Source organism: Mobula birostris, chromosome 13 (assembly GCF_030028105.1).
Source record: "Mobula birostris isolate sMobBir1 chromosome 13, sMobBir1.hap1, whole genome shotgun sequence".
NCBI lineage: Eukaryota > Metazoa > Chordata > Chondrichthyes > Myliobatiformes > Myliobatidae > Mobula > Mobula birostris.
In genome coordinates, this window is record NC_092382.1 from 102,392,813 (window position 1) to 102,413,281 (window position 20,469).

The following is a 20,469-nucleotide window of genomic DNA, read 5'->3' on the forward strand; positions in this document are numbered from 1 at the left end:
TATTTATTCATACTATGTAATTTACATTAATTGTCATCTTTGACCGAATGAGCGACATGTTTGCGGTATTTATTAATAGTTGTAATTTACATTATTTCTAAATATTTGCACCGTACTGATGCTGCAAAAGAAGAAATTCCAGGCCGTATAAGTTTCAGATAATAAATGAAATAGCGATTTCGGTGGGAAACATCCGATACGAGTGGGCAGGACACTTGGCACGCTGGCCTTCACCAGTCGGGGCACTGAGTACCGGAGTCGGGAGGTCACATTGCAGTGTACAAGTCGTCGGTGAGGCGGCACACAGTTTTGGTCGCCCTGCTCCAGGAAAGATGCCATAGAGCTGGGAAGACTCCAGAGGGAGATTTACGGCGATATTGCAGGGACTCGAGGGACTGAGTCATGGAGAGAGGGAGGGAAGGGTGGTACTTTATTCCCGGGAGCGTAGTTGTAATCTTACAGAGTTGCATAAACCCAAGACGGGCAGAGACAGAGTGCAGGCGCACAGACTTTTTTACCCTGGGTCGGGGTATCGAAAACCAGACGGCTAAGGGTGGAAGTGAGAGTGGATGAACAGGAGAAAGAAAAACTGATCTGGGAGGCCGAGGGTGTGGACAGAACGGGGAGGGGGAGAGAGAGAATTGGGTAGAGGGGTGCAGAAAGAGGGAGAGAGGGTAAAGAATTGAGTAGCGGGAGCGGCGAAAGAGCGGGCGAAGAAAGTGCGAGAGAGTGCCGAGAGAGAGCAAGCGTGACTGGGGAAGAGCGGGGCGGGGTGGGGAAATGATGAGAAATAAGTGGATAGATGGGTAGAGATGTTTCACGGTGTCTGAGAATGGGAGTGCGAAATGAGTGGGAGAACAGAGTAGGAGGGAGCGGCAGTGAGGGTGGGGAGGGAATTTGGGATGATGGATGGAGGGAGAGTGGAAGAGAGAGAAGGAGGAGAAACAGGAGGTAGTCGCGTGATTCATGAAGCCCCCAATGGTTGTTGACACAGATCCTGGATGTTTTCAGGAATAGCTGGGTATAAAGGTGTAGACTTCTCGCAGATGAAACGACGATCACGGTTGCAAGGGTAGTTCCTTCCTCTCGGTTGGCACTGAATGCAGACGGGTGTTCCAGAGGACACGTAGTACAGCAAACCAGAGGCCACTTTTCTATCAATGAAGGTTAAAAAAATTCAACACAGACAAAATAGCGCAGCAGTAAACCCGACCTTCGCGAAACTAATCTTGTTAAACAGCGCTCTCCTCACAGCCATGAGACCGTCCCCAAACTAATCACACTGACCCAATCGGTCCGGACAGCCCTGTGTCAGTCTCCAAACTAATGTTACAACACCGCGGACTCCTCACAGCCTGCGTTCCGTCGCCAGACTAATCCCACTGACCCACCTTCTCTTCACAGTGCTGTATCAGTCTCCATACGAATCCAGCAGACGAACTCTACCTTGCCCCCAAATCTATTTCCGTCCCCAAACAAATCCCTCTGCCCAACCCTCTCCACACAGACTTATGACAGTCCCGAAATGAACCCCTAGGGCCTGCTTTCTTCCCGCAAAACTTTGGCGTTTCCCAAATTAATCCCATGGACCCTTCCTCTCCCAACAGCTTCGTGTCAGCATCCAAACTAATCCCACTGCACCGCCCTCAACCCACAGACACGGGTCCGTCGCAAAATTTGTACCACTGACAAACCCTCTCCCAAAGCCCTGCTTTATTCCACAAACGAATCCCACTGACCCACTCTTTGCACACAGTCTCCAGACTAATTCAATTGTCCCACTCTCTCCCCTCAGATCTCTGTCAGTCCTTAAAGTAATCCCGCTGCCCAACTGTTCTTTCACAAATCAGCTCAGTCCCAAGCTTCCTCCATCTCCCCATAACTTCGTGTCACTCTCTAAATTAATTACGGTGCATCTCGCACTCCCCACAGCCCTGCGTCAGTCAGCAAAATAATGCCAGGGTACTGATCTCTCCCTAGAGTTCCTGCCAGTCCTCAAGATGTCCCCAGTGCCCTACCCTTCCTCGACAGACACGAATCATTCCCCAAAATATTCCCATTGTGCCTCCCTCACCTGACAACCTCGGACAGACTTGAAACAATCCCAGTGGCACCGCTTCTTCCAACAAACCTATTTCAGTCCGTAAACTGACCCAATTTTCTCCCGTCAGTACCGTGTCATCCCCAAACTCTCACCCCGCAGATCAGTCCAAATCTTACCCTTCTTCGCATTTTCCAATCCAGTATACAGGGATACGGGAGGCAAGAGCGCGGAAAACAAAACTCTGTGAAATTAAATTCATTTGATTAATGCCTAGAATAGGAAACTATTTACGGAGCCTCTCTCGGATTATTACAACATGAGTGTGTGAAGGGAGACTGCGGAGGGAGGTTCTCTCTGTGTCTGACCCCGGGAGTGTGTGATGGGAAGGTGCGCAGGCGGATTCACTCTGTGTCTGACCCCGGGAGTGTGCGATGAGACGGAGTGGAGGAAGCTTCACTATTTACAGGGACCACCACTGTTCTTCTCATCCTGGTAAACGTTGGGAGCTGTGTGAATATCTCTTCTCGTGGTGTGACACTTACCGCTTCAACCTGTGAATTGATTTCGAGAAGCCTTGAATCAAAGTTTGAACACTCTTGCCTAGCTTCATCGTAAGATGTTTCAAACGTGGAGAAGAAATAACACCGTTCTTCATGTCTGAACCAATACTTCGAACATTTTTCCACTGAAATGTAGGAATAAAGAAAAATCAATCTCCCCCCACACCGTCCCATCACACACTCCCGGGGTCACACACAGAGTGAATCTCCCTCCACACGGTCCCAACACACACTCCCGGGGTCAGACACAGAGTGAATCTCCCTCCGCACCGTCCCATCACACACTCCCGGGGTCACACACAAAGTGAATCTCCCTCCATACTGACCCATCACACATTCCCGGGGTCAGACACAGAGTGAATTCCCCTCCGCACCGGCACATCACACACTCCCGGGGTCACACACAGAGTGAATCTCCCTCCATACTGACCCATCACACATTCCCGGGGTCAAACACAGAGTGAATCCCCCTCCACACCGTCCCATCACACACTCCCGGGGTCACACACAGAGTGAATCTCCCTCCGCACCGTCCCATCACACACTCCCGGGGTCACACACAGAGTGAATCTCCCTCCGCACCGTCCCGTCACACACTCCCGGGGTCACACACAGAGTGAATCTCCCTCCACACCGTCTCATCACACACTCCCGGGGTCACACACAGAGTGAATCTCCCTCCGCACCGTCCCGTCACACACTCCCGGGGTCACACACAGAGTGAATCTCCCTCCGCACCGTCCCATCACACACTCCCGGGGTCACACACAGAGTGAATCTCCCTCCGCACCGTCCCATCACACACTCCCGGGGTCACACACAGAGTGAATCTCCCTCCGCACCGTCCCATCACACACTCCCGGGGTCACACACAGAGTGAATCTCCCTCCACACCGTCCCATCACACACTCCCGGGGTCACACACAGAGTGAATCTCCCTCCGCACCGTCCCATCACACACTCTCGGGGTCACACACAGAGTGAATCTCCCTCCACACCGTCCCATCACACACTCCCGGGGTCACACACAGAGTGAATCTCCCTCCGCACCGTCCCATCACACACTCCCGGGGTCACACACAGAGTGAATCTCCCTCCGCACCGTCCCGTCACACACTCCCGGGGTCACACACAGAGTGAATCTCCCTCCACACCGTCTCATCACACACTCCCGGGGTCACACACAGAGTGAATCTCCCTCCGCACCGTCCCGTCACACACTCCCGGGGTCACACACAGAGTGAATCTCCCTCCGCACCGTCCCATCACACACTCCCGGGGTCACACACAGAGTGAATCTCCCTCCGCACCGTCCCATCACACACTCCCGGGGTCACACACAGAGTGAATCTCCCTCCGCACCGTCCCATCACACACTCCCGGGGTCACACACAGAGTGAATCTCCCTCCGCACCGTCCCATCACACACTCCCGGGGTCACACACAGAGTGAATCTCCCTCCGCACCGTCCCATCACACACTCCCGGGGTCAGACACAGAGTGAATCTCCCTCCGCACCGTCCCGTCACACACTCCCGGGGTCAGACACAGAGTGAATCTCCCTCCGCACCGTCCCATCACACATTCCCGGGGTCAGACACAGTGTGAATCTCCCTCCACACCGTCCCATCACACACTCCCGGGGTCAGGCACAGAGTGAATCTCCCTCCACACCATCCCATCACACACTCCCGGGGTCAGACACAGAGTGAATCTCCATCCGCACCGTCCCATCACACACTCCCGGGGTCAGGCACAGAGTGAATCTCCGTCCACACCGTCCCATCACACACTCCCGGGGTCGGAGACAGAGTGAATCTTCCTCCACACCGTCCCATCACACACTCCCGGGGTCAGACACAGAGTGAATCTCCCTCCGCACCGTCCCATCACACACTCCCGGGGTCAGACACAGAGTGAATCTCCCTCCGCACCGTCCCATCACACACTCCCGGGGTAAGACACAGAGTGAATCTCTCTCCACATCGGCCCATCACACATTCCTGGGGTCAGACACCGGGTGACTCTCCCTCAACACAGACCCGTCACACAGAGGTCAGACGCAGAGCGACGCACCCACCATGCCGTCTTATCACACACTTCAATGGTCAGATATACAGAACAAAAATCCTTCCACTCTCTTTTATCACACACACCCAGGGTCCTATTTATTGGTCTATCTCTTTGACGAATCTGTGATATGAGAGAGGCGGTGAAGGATGTTCATAGTTAACCCAGATGCATCAGTCATCGTCACGGTGCGGTTTTTGGTTTATCTGTGTTACCCTGAGGTACTGTGCGGTTCATGTTGAGAAGGGTGTAGTGTTACGGTGAGTGGTGTGTCCGTGTCACGTTGACGATTGTTACAGAGAGACGGTGTGTTTGATTCGTGTCACAGTGCGAGGCGTACCACGGTTTGGGACGTGTCGATGTCCATGTGACGGGTGTGCTGGTATCACAGGCAGTGATGTCAGTGCCACTGTGAGTTGCGAGTCGGCCTCAGTGGCACAGTGATGATTCATTCAGTGTCACAGTGCGGTAAATGTAGGTTTTGTTTTGAGGGGCGTGTCTGTGACACTGTGATAGATGTTTCTGTGTCCTGATGAGATGTGTACCGGGTCTCGGTGAGATGTACCTGGATGTTACGTTGAGGGATATATTGGGATCTCAGTGAGGAGTTTGTCGTGATCGCTGTGAGTGGAGTGTGTGTGTGTGTGTGTGTGTGTGTGTGCGTGTGTGTGTGTGTGTGTGTTTGTGTGTGTTCCTTTCTCTGTTTCTTACCCCCAATCTCTCCCCCTTTATCTCCCTCCCTCCTCTCTCTCTCTCTCTCTCTCTCTCTCTCTCTCTCTCTCACTCTCTCTCTCTCTCATGAGGAGGTGGTGAGAGGGCGATGATGTTGCCTCACCTCTGCTACTGGTCAGGAATTGGCAGATTTGAACCTTGTTTCCGCTGACAGTTCTGAGCTTCCTTTCGAAGATGGAGAGCTGGTTGTTGAGGACAGAAAGATTCTGGAGACAGGCGCCATGGGAGAGATTCAGACGGGAGTTCTCGAATGTCTTGGATTCAAGTCTTAACTTCAGCTCATGGACCTGATGTCGATATTGGATCTGTGTCCTGTTCATCTCCTGATACTGCTCCCAAAGTAGCTGGTAATCTCGGTAGGAGGTGATCTGAGACTGATGAATCTGTGACACTGAGAGAGATGGTGAAGGACGGTTAGAGTTTACACTGACCCGTGAGTCGGCGTCACGGTGTTGGGCGGGACGCAGTGGTGGTGTGTCAGTGACACGGTACGGTGCTATTCATGTCCAGCAGCGTATAAGTGTCACGGTGACGAGTGTTGCAGTGAAAGTGTGTTACTTTCGTGTCACAGCGAGAGGCGTGATTCTATCGCGGTGGAGATCGTGTATATATCATAGTTGCAGGTGTGTTGGACTTACAGCGAGGGACGTCTGCGCTACCGTGACGTGCGTGTCTGTGTCACACTGACCGGCACGTCAGTATCCCGATAAGAGATTTGTTGGCGTTACGATGGGGGCTGTGTAAGTATCACGGTGATTCTGGATTTCCTCTCACAGTGGGGGACTTGTCCGTGTTGCGGTGAGAGACGTGTCGGTGTCACTGTGACGTGTGTTTCGGTATCGCCTTGAGAAGTGAGTCAGTCAGGGGCATGTCGATGTCACAGTGAGGGTTACGTTGCTATCACTGTGAGTGCTATGTCTGTGTCACGGTGAGGGCCGTAAGCGTGTCGGGTACAGGGGCGTGTCCGTGTTACGGTGACAGGATCGTTGCTGTTAAGGTGAATGGCGTGTCGGTGTCAGGATGAGTCCTGATTGTGTAACGGTAACGGCCGTGTCATTGTCACGATTCGAGGTGTGTCAGGTTTACGGCGAGAGGTGCTTCGGTGTTACGGCGAGGGGTGTGTCTGTGTTACGTTCAGGGGCGTGTCGTCATCACTGTGAGATTTTACGCTAACATGTTATTGCACTCTGCTTGTTTACTGCCGGACTCTACCCGGAGCCCGTTCGACTCACCGTAGATCAAGAGCCCGGTCACTATCGCGACAAGAATGGTCGTAACGGGGCAGAGTAGGCAGATATTAAGGTACGATCTATTTCCGATGTTCTCTTTCGGCTGCTGTTTATGCGTACCTGTAAAGAGACCATTCAGCGTGTGCGTGAATTCAGCCGTCTCCCCCAGTGGTACTTCCTTCCAGCCACCATCCGCACTCTCTCCTTCCACCACGATCAACCCCTCCCTCTCTCACTCCCATCTACTTTTATCCGTCATTGCTGTGAGTTCAAATTCCTTGTCTCGGTAATTGCTGAAAGCGTCTGCCTGATTCTATAGATTTTCGTTTCTCTCTCTAAGGTAATCGATGAAGTTACAGTCGTGGATCTTGACTATGGGAACATAATTTTGGCTTTTGACTAGGTCCCGCAGGGAGATTTATCCAGAGGATTATGATATATGGGATCCACGGGGGTATTTGCCGTTTCGATTCAGAGTTTATTAGTCTTCACAGTTGTATTATTCTTTGCCCGCTTTGTTGTTGTTTTTTTGTTCCAGACATATGATGTATAGACGTTGGAAACATATATTCCTCAATAGACTCATCTGATCCTTGCTTCCTAAACCTCATGTATGCTGCCTTCCAGCTGACTAGATTTTCCACCTCACTGGTCACCCATGGTTCCTTCACTCTACCATTCTTTATGTTCGTCACCGGGACAATGGTATCCCTAAAATCCCGCAAGAAACCTCTAAACATCGACCACATGTCTATAGTACATTTCCCTGCAAAAGCATCATCCCAATTCACACCCACAAGTTCCAGGTTTATAGCCTCATAATTTGCCTTTCCCCAATTAAAAAAATGTCCCGTCCTCTCTGATTCTATCCTTTTCCAAATAATGTTAAAGGCCAGGGAGCGGTGGTCACTGTCCCCCAGACGCTCACCCACTGAGAGATCTGTGACCTGACCCGGTTCATTACCTAGTACTAAGTCTAGTCTGGTATTCCCCCTGGTCGGCCTGTCCACATACTGTGACAGGAATCACTCTTGGACACACTTAACAAACTCTGCCCCATCTGAACCCTTGGAACTAATCAGGTGCCAATCAATATTAGGGAAGTTAAAGTCACCCATGATAACAACCCTGTTATTTTTGCAGCTTTCCAAAATCTGCCCCCCAATCTGCTCCGCTGTATCTCTGCTGCTACCAGGGGGCCTATAGAATACCCCCAGTAGAGTAACTGCTCCCTTTCTGTTCCTGACTTCCACACATATTGACTCAAAAGAGAATCTTGCTACATTGACCACACTTTCTGTATCTGTAATACTATCTCTGACCAGTAATGCCGCCCCTCCTCCCCTTTTTCCGCCCTCTCTGTCCCTTTCAAAGCACTGAAATCCAGGAATATTGAGAATCCATTCCTGCCCTGGTGCCAGCCAAGTTTCTGTAATGACCACTACATCATAATTCCATGTATGTATCCAAGCTCTCAGTTCATCACCTTTGTTCCTGACGCTTCTTGCATTGAGGTACACACATTTCAGCCCGTCTACCTTACTGTCTTTACACGGTTTATTTTGATTCTCTTTCCTCAAAGCCTGTCTGTATGTTAGATTTGGCTTTACTGCATGCACTTCTTTCACTGCTCTATCACTCGGGGTCCCATCCCACTCGCAAATTAGTTTAAACCCTCCCGAACCATGCTAGCAAACCTACCTACAAGGATATTGCTCCCCCCTCGAGTTCAGGTGCAACCCATCCAATCTGTACAGGTCCCATGCTCCCCAGAAGAGATCCTGATGATCTGAAAATCTGAAACCCTGCTCCCTGCACCAACTCCTTAGCCACACATTCAACTGCCATCTCCTCCAATTCATACCATCACTATCACGTAGCACTGGCAGCAATCCTGAGAACGCCACCCTTGAGGTGCCACTGAGTTGGAAAGAGTGCAGAGGGAGATTTGCAAGGGTGTTGCCGCGACTCGGGGGACTGAGTAACGGAGAGAGGTAGGGCAGGTTGGGACTTTATACCTTGGAGAGTAGGGCTATCCAACCTTGAGTGGCACAGGTAGGGTAAATGTGCACATCAAGCAGAATCGAGGACGAGAGCTCACAGGTGTAAAGAGAGAGAGAAAATAAATTTATTTGGGTACGCTAGTGACAAATATTGGCACCCAGAAGGTGTGGACCGCATGTGGAGCAGGCTGAAATGTGGTTGAGGGAGATAAGTTTGAAGCATTTGAAACACACACACACAAACACACACACACACACACACAAACACAAAAACACACACACAAACACACACACACACACACAAACACACACACAGACACACACACACACACACACACACACACAGAAACACAGACACACACACACACACACACACACACACACACACACACACACACACAGAAACACAGACACACACACACACACACACACACACACACACACAGAAACACAGACACACACACACACACACACACACACACACACACACACACAAACACACACACACACACACACACACACAAACACACACACACAAACACACACACACACACACACACACACACACACACACACAGGTCTGCATCTGACAAGTGACCTTCTCGACAATGGCGTCATTATTGTGAACTCTGACCTGTCTGGGCATTGGTTGGCAGCTTTCTGGGCCCCGGGACAATGGGAGGAGCATCATCCTCACCGATGACACGCTGGTCTTTCGGAAAGTTCACCTCTGCGTAGGTGGAAGTCAGGCCGTCTGGGAAAGAAAGGTAGAGAATGTGAGAGGTAGAAAGAAATAACAGGAGGAGAGATGGGTTTTAGTATGGGGGGAGTGCGGAAAGAGAGAGGGAGCAGAGGGAGACGGAGATAGAGTCGGGAGAGAGGGTAAAGTGAAGTGTAGGGAGAAAGTTTACAGGCAGGGGGACAGAAGGTGAGGGAACGGGGAGAGTGTGGAGACAGAGAGTGAAAGAAAGAGACAGAAAGGAGGAGAGTGTGGTGAGCGATAAGGGCGATGGGTGGGAAAACGTGAGAGAGGGAACGGGGCGAGGGTGGCAGAGGGAGAGAGTGCGTGGTAGAGGGTAAGAGTGAGGGGAGAGTGAGAGGGTTGAGCGAGATAGCAAAGAGAGGGAAGGGAGATGGGAGAGCGAGGGAAGGAGAAAAGTGGGAGGGCCCGGGGAAAGAGATCGAGGAAGTGCGAAGTGGGGAAGCGAGAGGCAGAAGATCATCAGCGAGGTGCGGGGGGGGGGGGAGGGAAGGCACGATAGTGAGAATAGGGTGCGGAGTGGGAAATGAACGGAAGATACGGCGACGGGGAGAGAAGAGAGAGAGTGAGCAAAGACAAGGGGAGACAGCGTAAGAGAGAGAGGGGGGGGTAGTGTGATAGAGGGGCGAGTTTGAAGAATGCGGAAATCCTGGGTTTGTGAGGGATTGAGAGACTGCGAGAGAGTGGGGGAAAGCAGGAGAGGTTTGGAGAGAGGGAAAGGGACAGAGAAATGGAAAAAAGCGAGAAAGAGAGAAGGACATTGATAATTGGGCGAGTTTAGAGACAGTAGGCAGAGAAGAGAAGGGGAGAGTGGGAAAGAGTGGTGAAAAAGATGGAGTGATTGACCGAGGGGAAGGAAAGCGGAGTGTGAAGGGATGGGGCAGTGAGGGGGTGAGGGGACGGGGAGTGGAAGGAGAGAAGGAGAGAGGGGCGGAAAGGAGAGAAAGGGAGATGAGAGGAGAGAGCAGGTGGGTTAGAAAGTAGACAGTCGTTCAAAATTTATAGCTCTGTCGCTGCTCTCCGTCGATTCCACTGTCAACCCTCCTCTCCACCTCTACCATGGTGTTCCCAAATTACCTACCCTCCCACAGGGTTGCCTCCTCACGGACCCTTCCCTCGGCATTCCCTCCACTACATAGTACTCCTTCCTCAATGTTTTTTTTTTCCTTCTGAGCAATCCCTCTACCCAGTCCAACAGCGTTCCGTTCACTATTCTTCCCATCACAGAGGGCACCATCCCCATCAATCACTGGCTCCCGCTTCCACCGTGTTCAATCCTCACGGTACCTTCTACACCGAACTTCCCACAGAGTTCCTTCCTCATCGCCTCTTCACGCGTTCCCTCTGACATAGTCTCAAAGAGGGAATCACAGGGGTCAACTGTGCGCTTGTCCTGAGATATCTCGACAAGACTGGACACATCAGCTAAAAAGATTCAAACCAACAAAGATGAAACTGACCTCCATCTCTCCGGACCCGGGGTGCTGAGAGGGCCGTGACATCTAGTTGCACGTATGACACATCAGGTTCAGCTGGTGACAGAACAGTGAGGGTGAGAATCAGGGTGAGGCTTCCTCCCCATCGTCCCATCACACACTCCCGGGGTCAGACACACAGTGTATCTCCCTCCAAACCGTCCCATCACACATTCCCAGGGTCAGACACAGAATGATTCTCCCTGCATACCGTCCCATCACACATTCCCAGGGTCAGACACAGAGTGAATCTCCCTCCGCACCGTCCCATCACACATTCCCACGGTCAGACATAGAATGATTCTCCCTGCACACCGTCCCATCACACATTCCCAGGGTCAGACACAGAGTGAATCTCCCTGCACACCGTCCCATCACACATTCCCAGGGTCAGACACAGAATGATTCTCCCTGCACACCGTCCCATCACACATTCCCAGGGTCACACACAGAGTGAAGTTCCCTCCACACCATCCCATCACACACTCCCGGGATCAGACACAGGGTGAATCTCTCTCCACACCATCCCATCACACAGTCCCGCAGACGGACACAGAGAGAAACTCGCTCCACACCGTCCCATCACCCACTCCCGCGGACAGACACAGAGAGAAGCTCTCTCCACATCGTCCCATCACACACTCCCGGGGTCAGACCCAGAGAGAAGCTCCCTCCACACCATCCCATTACACACTCCCGGGGTCAGACACAGAGTGAAGCTCTCTCCCTTTCTCCGCCCACTCACCTGTCAAAGGAGCCCGGGAGTCCGTTCTTGTGAGCTGCATGTTCGCGTAGGTCTCGCTCTCGGCCATCCTGTCGAGTCTCCGATCCTGACAAAGGAATGCTACCGTCAATAGAGGAAACCCGCGCTGCCAGGCCGTCGCCCACCAACAACCGATAAAGAGAAGAACCGAGAAAAGGGGTGGGGTGTGCGGGTTGGGGAGGGATTGATGGTGTGCGTCGGGGTGGTCGACAGCAATGAGAGTGCAGTTAAGGGAAAGTGGAAATAGAAGGGGAGGAGAGATTTGGAAAGTAATTGAAAAAGAGGGAATATACACAATGGAGGGAGAGGGGAATCGAAGGCGGCAGAAAGAGGAAAAGAATGGAAGGAGGTGCATAGAGAGGACGAGGGAAATACGGAGATAATTGTGTCTTTCATATAGACTCTCTATTCTCTTGGAAATTTGCATTTCCACCATTGCCTCATCCTCTGTTGGATCCTTGATTTCGCATCGGACGGTCCCACTTCTCCTCCTATCGCCAGGGCCTCAGGTCTTCTCTCCTGGTCCTCACAGTGAAGCTAGATTTGTTGGCCAAATCACACAATCCCGAGATAAGACACTAGGGGACGCTCTCAGCAACTCCACACCATCCCTTCGCACACTCTAACATGCAACATTATACACTTCAGGTTCAGATACAAAACTCTCTGGCACTGTCCCATTTCTATCACTCCCTCTCCCCAACCTCCCACCCTCCTTCTCTCTCCCTCCCTCCCTCTCTCTCTCTCTCTCTCTCTCTCTCTCTCTCTCCCTTGCTCCTTCTCTCTGTCTCGCTTTGTTCTCTCTCTCTCTGGTTCTCTTCCCTCTCTTTTTTTCTCTCTCCATCTCTCCCTTTTTTCTCTCTCCGCTGTCTCATTCTCCCTTCTCTTCTCCTCCCTTCTCTCCTCTTCACTACTTCCTTTTCCTCTCACCTCTCCCCTCTTTCCCCTTCTTTCTCTCCTTTTACCCTCCCATCCTCTCTCCCCCTCTTCCCCGTCTCCCTCCCTTTCCCCTTTTCTCTCTGCTCCCCTCTCTCTCCTTCCACTTCTCTTCCTTTTCCCCTCCAACTCTCTCCCACACCTTTGTCCGACTTCCCCCACTTTCCCGTTCAGTATCACCTTCCCTATTATCTGAACCTTCTCTTTCCCGCATCTGCCTGCCCCGTTCTTTTTTGCCTCTCTACCACCAACAGACCTTCCGCCGTGACCATGTGTTATTGCGCCTATTTTCTCCGAACACTGTTCACGTCAATTCCGACTTTTCTACGGTGGAGAAGGGGTTCAGAAGCTTTTTGGCTCGGGACACCCAGCCGTCTCTCGCATTCTCCGACTCCCCCATTCCCCGCACTCCCCTCGTCCCGTTTCCTTACTTCCTTTCTCTGTCCCTTCCTTCGACCCCTCCCTCGCTTCTCATTCTTTACCACAGCACTGTTCATCTTTTTCTCCCTCCCTCCCTCCCTCCCTTTGCCCCTTCACTGCAACCCTCTCCCCCACTCCCCACCCTCATCACTCCTTCCCTCCCTCTCCCTCCATCTCCCTCACCTACCACCCTCACTGGTAACCCGTTCCTGCTCTCCCTCTCCCCATTCCTCCCCTCCCCACCACCTCCCTACCTCTCTCAGTTCCAGAAGCTTGAATTGTGTGTCTGCCTCAGAGGTTGCTCCTGCGTGTCTGAGAGCCGTTGTGGTGAGGAGGGAAGAGGAAGGAAGCGAGGGCGAGGAGTGGGCGGGGGCGGGGTGGAGAGATTGCACACGACAGGAACTACATGACTGGCTTATCCACACACATTTGCGCACAGGCCCAGAACCGAGGGACCGATAGCCGGTGGGAAAAGGAGTAAAACCCGTTGCCAACTTTCCCCCATCCCCCTCACAAATCCCGGTGAACACAGAGAGTGGAGGAAATGGAGAATAAACGGAGGGAAAATTACAATGTCTTTGTTACAAAGGGGTTTGGGAGATCACGTGCAGGATTCCTTTAAGGGTAAATTTTAGGTTGAATTAGTGGTGACGAAGGCAGATGTGGTGATAGCATTCATTGCGGGTGGTCCAGAATATATAAATACAGATGTAATTTTGAGACTTTATAAGGCACTGGCGAGGCCTCATTCGGAGCGTCGAGGGCGGTTTCTGGCCCTTTATCGAGGAGAGTATGAGCTTACATTGGACAAGGTTCAAAGACGGTTCACACGAATGACTCTGGGATTGAATGGCTTGTCATATGGGGAACATTTCATGGGTCTGTTCCTGTACTCACTGGAATTCAGAGGGATAAGACGTGAAAATAGGACGTCCCTCTCTTCCGCGGCTGTACACTCTGGTCTCTGCCTCGCTCAGTACAGGATAAATTATCGCTACATCCACTTTAGCAAGATCTTTTACCATTCGAAAGATTTCCATGAAGTCACCTCTCTTCCTTCTGAATTCCAATCAATACTGTGCCAGAGCCAAAATACGCTCTTCATATGACAATCGTTTTAAACCCCAAATTATTTCCGTGAAACTCCTTTAAGCCCTGTCCAGATTCCGCACAGCCTTTGTAAGCTAAGCGGCCCAACACAGGTCACAGTACTCCACGAGAGGCTTCACCAGTGCATAATGATTTCAGAACGTAAAATCCGTGTGTTTATATTCCCTGGAAATAAATGGTCACATGGCATTGGACTTCCTGATCACAGACTCAACATGCAAATTAACCTTCAGGGAATCCTGCACAAGGACTCACACGTCCCCGTCAGTGTCAGTCTCAGATTGTTTTTTTTAATTTTCTCTCCAGTTCGAAAATGGGCTACGCTACTATTTCTTCTGCCAAGGTGCGGGGCATTCCCATTCCCGACACTGTATTCATCTGACATTTCTTTGACTATTCACCTAATTTGTCTAAGTCGTCCTCTACACATTCTACTTCCTCAAAACTGCCTGCCCCTCCGCCTATCTTCATATGTTTTGCAAACTTTGCCAAAAGTCCTTCAAATCCGTTATGGAAATATAATGTAAAACGTATCGCTCCAAACGTAGACCCCTGTGGAACACGATGAGTCACCGGCAGCCATGGTACCAGAACCTTTCCTGCAATGCCATGAGCTCTGAGCTTGTGAGCAGTCTCATGTGTAGCCCCTTGTCAAAGGCCTTCTGACATCCAAAGAACACGACATCAACCGATTCTCCTTTGTGAATCTCCGTGTTTTCTCATCAAAAATTGCAACAGATTTGTCAGGCAAGATTTTCCCTCAAAGGAACTCCGGCCTATCTTATCAGGGGCCTTCTAGTAACCTGCGACCTCATCTTTAATAATGGACTCCACTATCTTCCCAGCCACTGAAGTTAGACTAATTGGCCTATAGTTTCCTTTCTTCTGTATTTCTCTGTTCTTGAAATAAGCGGTGGCATTTACAATTTTCAGTCTTCCGGAACCATTCCATAATCTAGTGTTGCTTGAAAGATCATTCCCAATGGCTCCACATCTCTTCAGCCACTTTTTTTCAGAGCCTAGGCGTGTAGACCAACAAGTCGATTTGGCTCATCTACCTTTAGACCTTTCCGTATCCCAGGAAACTTCTCTCTCGTCATGGTAACTTCTCACACTTCAGGCACCCGGACTCCTGAAACTTACACCATACGGGTAGTGTCTTCCACGTTGACGACTGGTGTAAAATACTTATTCCTTCCATCTGCCATTTCTTTCTCCCCATTGCTACCGGTCGAGCATTATTTTCCATCGGTCCTATATCCACTTTCGCATCTCTTTCCGGTTCAACTATCTGAAGAAACTTTAGGCATCCTCTTTAATATTATCGGCTAGTTTAATTCCATATTCCATCTTTACCTCCTTAGTTACTTTTTAAATTACTTTAGGTTTGTTTTTAAACACTTCTCAAACGTCCATCTTCCCACCAATCTTTGCTCTATCATATGCCCTCTTTTTAGCTTTTATGTCGTCTTTGTCATCATCTGTTAACCGCGATTGTGTCAGCTTTCCTTTAGAATAGATCTTCCTCTTTGGGGTCTACATATTCTGTTCCTTCCGAATTTTTCACAGAAATTCCAGCCATTGCTGCTCTGCCGTCATCCCTGCCAGTGTTCTTCTCCATTCGATTCTGGACAACTCTTCCCTCATACCTCTGTAGTTCTTTTCTCCCCTATTGTAATACTGATACATTTGATTTGAGCTTCTTCTCTTCAAACTGAAGGATGAAACTTTTCATGTTATGGTCACTCGCCCCCGAGTGTTGTTTTCTTTTTTTACCTCAAGCTATCTAATCAGTTATGGTTGACTGAACAACATCCAATCCAGAGTTGCTCTAAAATGACAATCGTATGCACTCGAGAAGTACCCCTCCTAGAATCCAGCACCAACATGATTTTCCCAATCTACCTGCACACTGTAGTCCCCCATGACGATAGCAACATTGTCCTTTTGGCATGCATTTTCTATGTCCCTTTGTAAATTATAGGCCAGATCGTTACTACTGTTTGGGTGTGTGTATAGAATTCCGACCAGTTGATCATATCGTAGCGTTACTTTATTCCTAACCTCAGTGATTCAACACCCAGCGACCCTAGGTTACTGCTGAAAGGACTCGGCCCGAAACGTCGTCTGTATTCTTTCCCAGAGATGCCGGCCGGCCTGCTGAGTTGTTCCAGCATTTTGTGTCAGTTGCTTGGATGTCATCTCTTTATGACGACTTGATTTCATTTTTGCCATCAAAGCAAAAACACCCTCTCTGCATCCCCGCCCGTTCCTTCAACAGAATGTGTATCCTTGGGCATGAAGCTCCCACAGCAATCTTTCCTCCATGATTCAGTGACGCCTACAACATCACGCATGCCAATCTGCAACTGTGCTGCAAGTTCATCTTTGTGTTACCGCGTGCGTTCAAATTCAACACCTTCAGGCCTGCATTTATCCTTTCCGATGATGTCCAACTTTTCTTTACATCAATGACTGTGGCGTTTCTCTTCATGACGAAGTTAACGTATTTTACTCAAGGGTCGATCAGAAGAGGAGCGTCACGCTCCCTCCGGATGAACCGGACCTGGTGGCATCGAGATTCATCGTCACCGAGGAGGACGTTAGATGGGCCTTCCTGAAGATAAATCCAAGGAAGGCGACGGGCTCAGACGGCGTCCCAGGACGGTTTCTCAGGGCGTGTGCAAGTGAGCTAGCTGGAGTGTTTGCTGACATCAACTACTGCTCCTTGCTTCAGTCTAAGATCCCCTCGTGTTTTCAGAAGGAAACGATAACCCCAGGGCCGAAAAAGAGCAAGGTGGCATGGCTGAATGGCTATCGACCTGTGGCTCTGAAATCATTTGCTATGAAATGCTTCGAGAGATTGGTTATGGCACACATCAACCACAGCCTACCGATCAACCTCGATGCTTTGCAATTCGCCTACCGGAGCAACAGGTCAACGGAAGATGCCATCTCTCTGGCCCTACATTCCTACTTGAAACACCTGGAGAATAAAGACGCATGCGTAAGGCTCCTTCTCATTGACTGCAGCTCTGCCTTTAATACCATCATCGCAAATAAACTAATTCCTAAGCTCCGGAACCTGGGCCTCAGCACTCAGATCTGCAGCTGGATCTCAACTTCCTCACAGACAGGATACAGGCTGTAAACATAGGGGATAAGCTCTCCTCTACAATCACTCTGAGCACCGGTGCCCCGGAAGGCTGTGTACTCAGCCCCCTCCTGTACCTACAGTACACCCATAATTGTGTAGCCAAGTTTCCATCAAACTCAATATATAAGTTTGCTGATTACACAACAATTGTAGGCCGTATTTTTGGTAATGTTGAGTTTGAGTACAGAGACGAAATTAAGAACCCAGCGGCATGGTGCGAAGACAATAACCTATCCCTTAACCTCAGCAAGACGAAGGAATTGGTTATTGACTTCAGAAGGAGTAGCGGAACGCACGACCCAATTTACATCGGTGGTGCGCAAGGGGAACAGGTCAAAAGCTTTAAGTTCCTCGTGGTCAATATGACAAATGATCTGACTTTGTCCAACCAAGCAGAGCTCACTGCCAAGAAGGCCCACCAGCGCCTTTACTTCCGGAGAAAACTACAGAAATTTGTCCTGTCCCCTAAAAGCCTCACTATTTTATTTATTTATTTATTTATTTGTAGAAGCACCGTAGAAAGCATTCTCCTAGGGTGCATCAGAACTTGGTATGGAAGTTGTCCTGTCCAAGACCGAAAGAAGCTGCAGCAGATAGTGAACACGGCGCAGCACGTCACACAAACCAATCTGCTGTCCTTGGACTCGCTTTACACCGCACGCTGTCGGAGCAGTGCTGCCAGGATATCAAGGACACGATCCACCCTGCCAACACACTTTTCGCCCCTGTACCATCCGGGTGAAGGCTCAGGAGTTTAGACTCGTGCGACAAGATCAGGGAACAGCTACTTTCCAACTGTGATAAGACCGCTGAACGGATCCTGACCCGGATCAGGCCGTACCCTCCAAATATCCGGACCTGCCTCTCCGTTTTTTTTTGCACAACCTTAATTTCCATTTTTTCTATTTTCTATTTAAGATTTATATATTTTTTTTAACATTTGCTAATTTTTACAATTTGAATATTGTTTTTAATATTTAATATTGGAAATCCAGGGAGCGGGAAGGGCAGAATCAAATATCGCTGTGATGTTTGTACGTTCTAGTATCAATTGTTTGGCGACAATAACGTATAAAATATAAAGTAAGTATAAGTAAGTTGCAACTCAGAGAATTGACTGCGATTTCCCTCAGTCAACAACCTCTCCTCAGTACACATCGCCTCTTTTGTAAACCAGTCACCTTATCGTCAGCACAATTACCGGCCTTTCTGACGATCCTTCTGCATTGAAATGTAAGCAGCGCAGGGCACGAGTTGCCCTGAGCTGAACCATATGATTCCGAACATTGTTTGAGGTCTTACCGCCATCTGGCTCCAAATATTCTCCATGAACTGTTGTGGTGTTCAGGCTCCCATCCCTCTGCAACTAGTCCGAACCCTGAACTGTGAACTGTATCGTTTTCCTGGTTCTGGGCTCACTAGCACGCGGCGTGATCAGCAATCCTGAGATCACTACCCTGGACATCCTGCCCTTTAACTTAGCACCTAACTCCCTGTACTCCCTCGCCATACGTCCTATCCATGCCATCCGTACCCACAAGGAACACCATTTCACTTACTCTGCACTAGGCCCTGGACCATCTGGACAACAGCAGTACTCATGTCAAGTTGCGGTGTGACTGGCAACAGCTCGGCGTTCAGCACCATCATTTCCTCATCTCTCGTCAACAAGCTCCAAATCCTGAGCCGTTGCATCTCCCTCTGCAAAATATTGTTTGACTTCCTCATTCTGAAACCACAGTCCGTGCAGATCGGTCATAACGTTTCCGATATACAGGTAGTGTTGAAGCAGAGACGCTGCATGCCTTATACAGATGAGGAAAATGGATAAAGTACTGGCAGATGGAATACAATGGCCAAAGGTGTATGGTCATGCAATCTTATAGAAGAAATAAAAGTGTACACTGTTTTTTTTTTTAAAAAAAGATCAATAATCTACGGCGTACTGAGGTTTGGGAGTCCTGGTGAAGGATTCCCTGAAGGTTAATTTACAGGTGTCGTCGGTGGTGAGGAAGATAATTGCAATGTTCGCATTCATATCCAGATGACCAGAATATAAGAGTAAAGATTTAATGTTTAGGCTTTGCAAGGCACTGGAGAGGGCTCATTTGTAGTATTATGAGCAATGTTGTTCCCCTGAGATATAAGTGGAATTGCTGAAATTGGAGATCATACTACCAGAAGACCTATGCAAATAATTAGGCCATTCAAACGATCAAAACTGCTTTGCTATTCTCATCATAGTTGATCCCGGATCCCACTCAACCCTATACACCTGCCCTCTCGCCATGTAATTTGATGTCCTCAACAATCAGAAAACTGTCAAATTTCGCAGAAATATACCCACGGGCTTGGTTTCCACAACGGTTTGTGGCAGAAAATTCCGCATATTTGCTTCTCTCTAGCTACAAAAACTCCTCTTTGCTTCTGTTCTAAACGGTCGCCGCGCAATTTTGAGTATGTGCCCTCTAGTTCTGGATATCCCCACCAGAGGAAACATCCCTCCACATCCATCCCATCTCATCCTTTCAACATTCGGTAGTTTCAACTAGATCGTGACCCATTCTTCTCAATTCCAGTTAGTACAGACCCAAAGATGCCTAACGCTGTTCATACGTTAACCTCTTCTTTTGCAGAATTATCCTTGTGAACTTCATCTAGACTCTCTCCAATGACACACATCCTTTCTGAGATATGGGGCCCAAATCTGTTGCCAATACTCCAAGTGCGGCTGTGCTGTTGTCTTATAAAGCCTCGCCATTATCTGTTTGTTTTTTTTTTTTTTTCATTCGTTCCCCTTGCAATAAATGTCAACATGTCATTTGCCTTCTTACCCCAGACTCAACCTGTAAATTAAACTTCTGGAAGTCTTGCACAAGGGACCAAAGCCCCTCTGCACAATGATGTTTGAAAAGTCTCCGCATTGAGGTAACAGTCTGCCCTATTTTTCCTTCCACTAAAAGGCATTATCATACATTTCCCAACACTGTATCCTATATGCCAATTTATTGTCCTTTGTAATGGCAATAGCACTCTCTCCTGCACCGTTACACTCAGGAATCTCTGGCACGCTGCTGGTTTCTTCCACAGAGAAGAATTATGCAAAGTACAACTTACGTTCATCTGCCACTTTTTTGTCACCGTTACTACCTCACTAGCATTATTTTCATGTGGCCCAGTATCAACTCTCACCTTTCCATTATCCTTTGT

The 20,469-nt window shown here is 49.5% G+C and overlaps 2 protein-coding genes across 3 annotated transcripts in view; one reads left to right on the plus strand and one right to left on the minus strand.

Annotated features, from left to right (window-relative positions):
• LOC140208133 (C-type lectin domain family 4 member A-like) overlaps positions 1-20,469 on the plus strand; it is an 85,415-nt gene that overhangs the window by 25,865 nt on the left and 39,081 nt on the right. The window lies entirely within an intron of this gene.
• Positions 4-13,291, minus strand: LOC140207774 (uncharacterized). Of its 2 annotated transcripts, none has more exons than XM_072276329.1 (9): positions 13,247-13,291; positions 11,619-11,703; positions 10,859-10,930; positions 9,273-9,392; positions 6,639-6,755; positions 5,510-5,797; positions 2,587-2,729; positions 2,221-2,285; positions 4-1,154 (listed from the first exon to the last, which is right to left on the minus strand). In XM_072276329.1, exons 2-9 carry the CDS (start codon positions 11,683-11,685, stop codon positions 965-967), a joined length of 1,062 nt encoding a protein of 353 aa, XP_072132430.1. In that variant the 5' UTR covers positions 11,686-11,703; positions 13,247-13,291; the 3' UTR covers positions 4-964. The 2 variants fall into 2 exon arrangements, with proteins under 2 accessions (XP_072132430.1, XP_072132429.1); XM_072276328.1 differs by lacking the exon at positions 13,247-13,291 and adding an exon at positions 12,070-12,167.

What these genes read in the sequence shown, in the direction of transcription:
- LOC140207774 (XM_072276328.1), bottom strand. An exon ending in CCGGGTCCGGAGAGATGGAG is followed by an intron (nt 9,393 to 10,858) that starts GTCAGTTTCATC and finishes TTTCTTTCCCAG; the next exon opens with ACGGCCTGACTTCCACCTAC. An exon ending in GCCAACCAATGCCCAGACAG is followed by an intron (nt 6,756 to 9,272) that starts GTCAGAGTTCAC and finishes GTCTCTTTACAG; the next exon opens with GTACGCATAAACAGCAGCCG.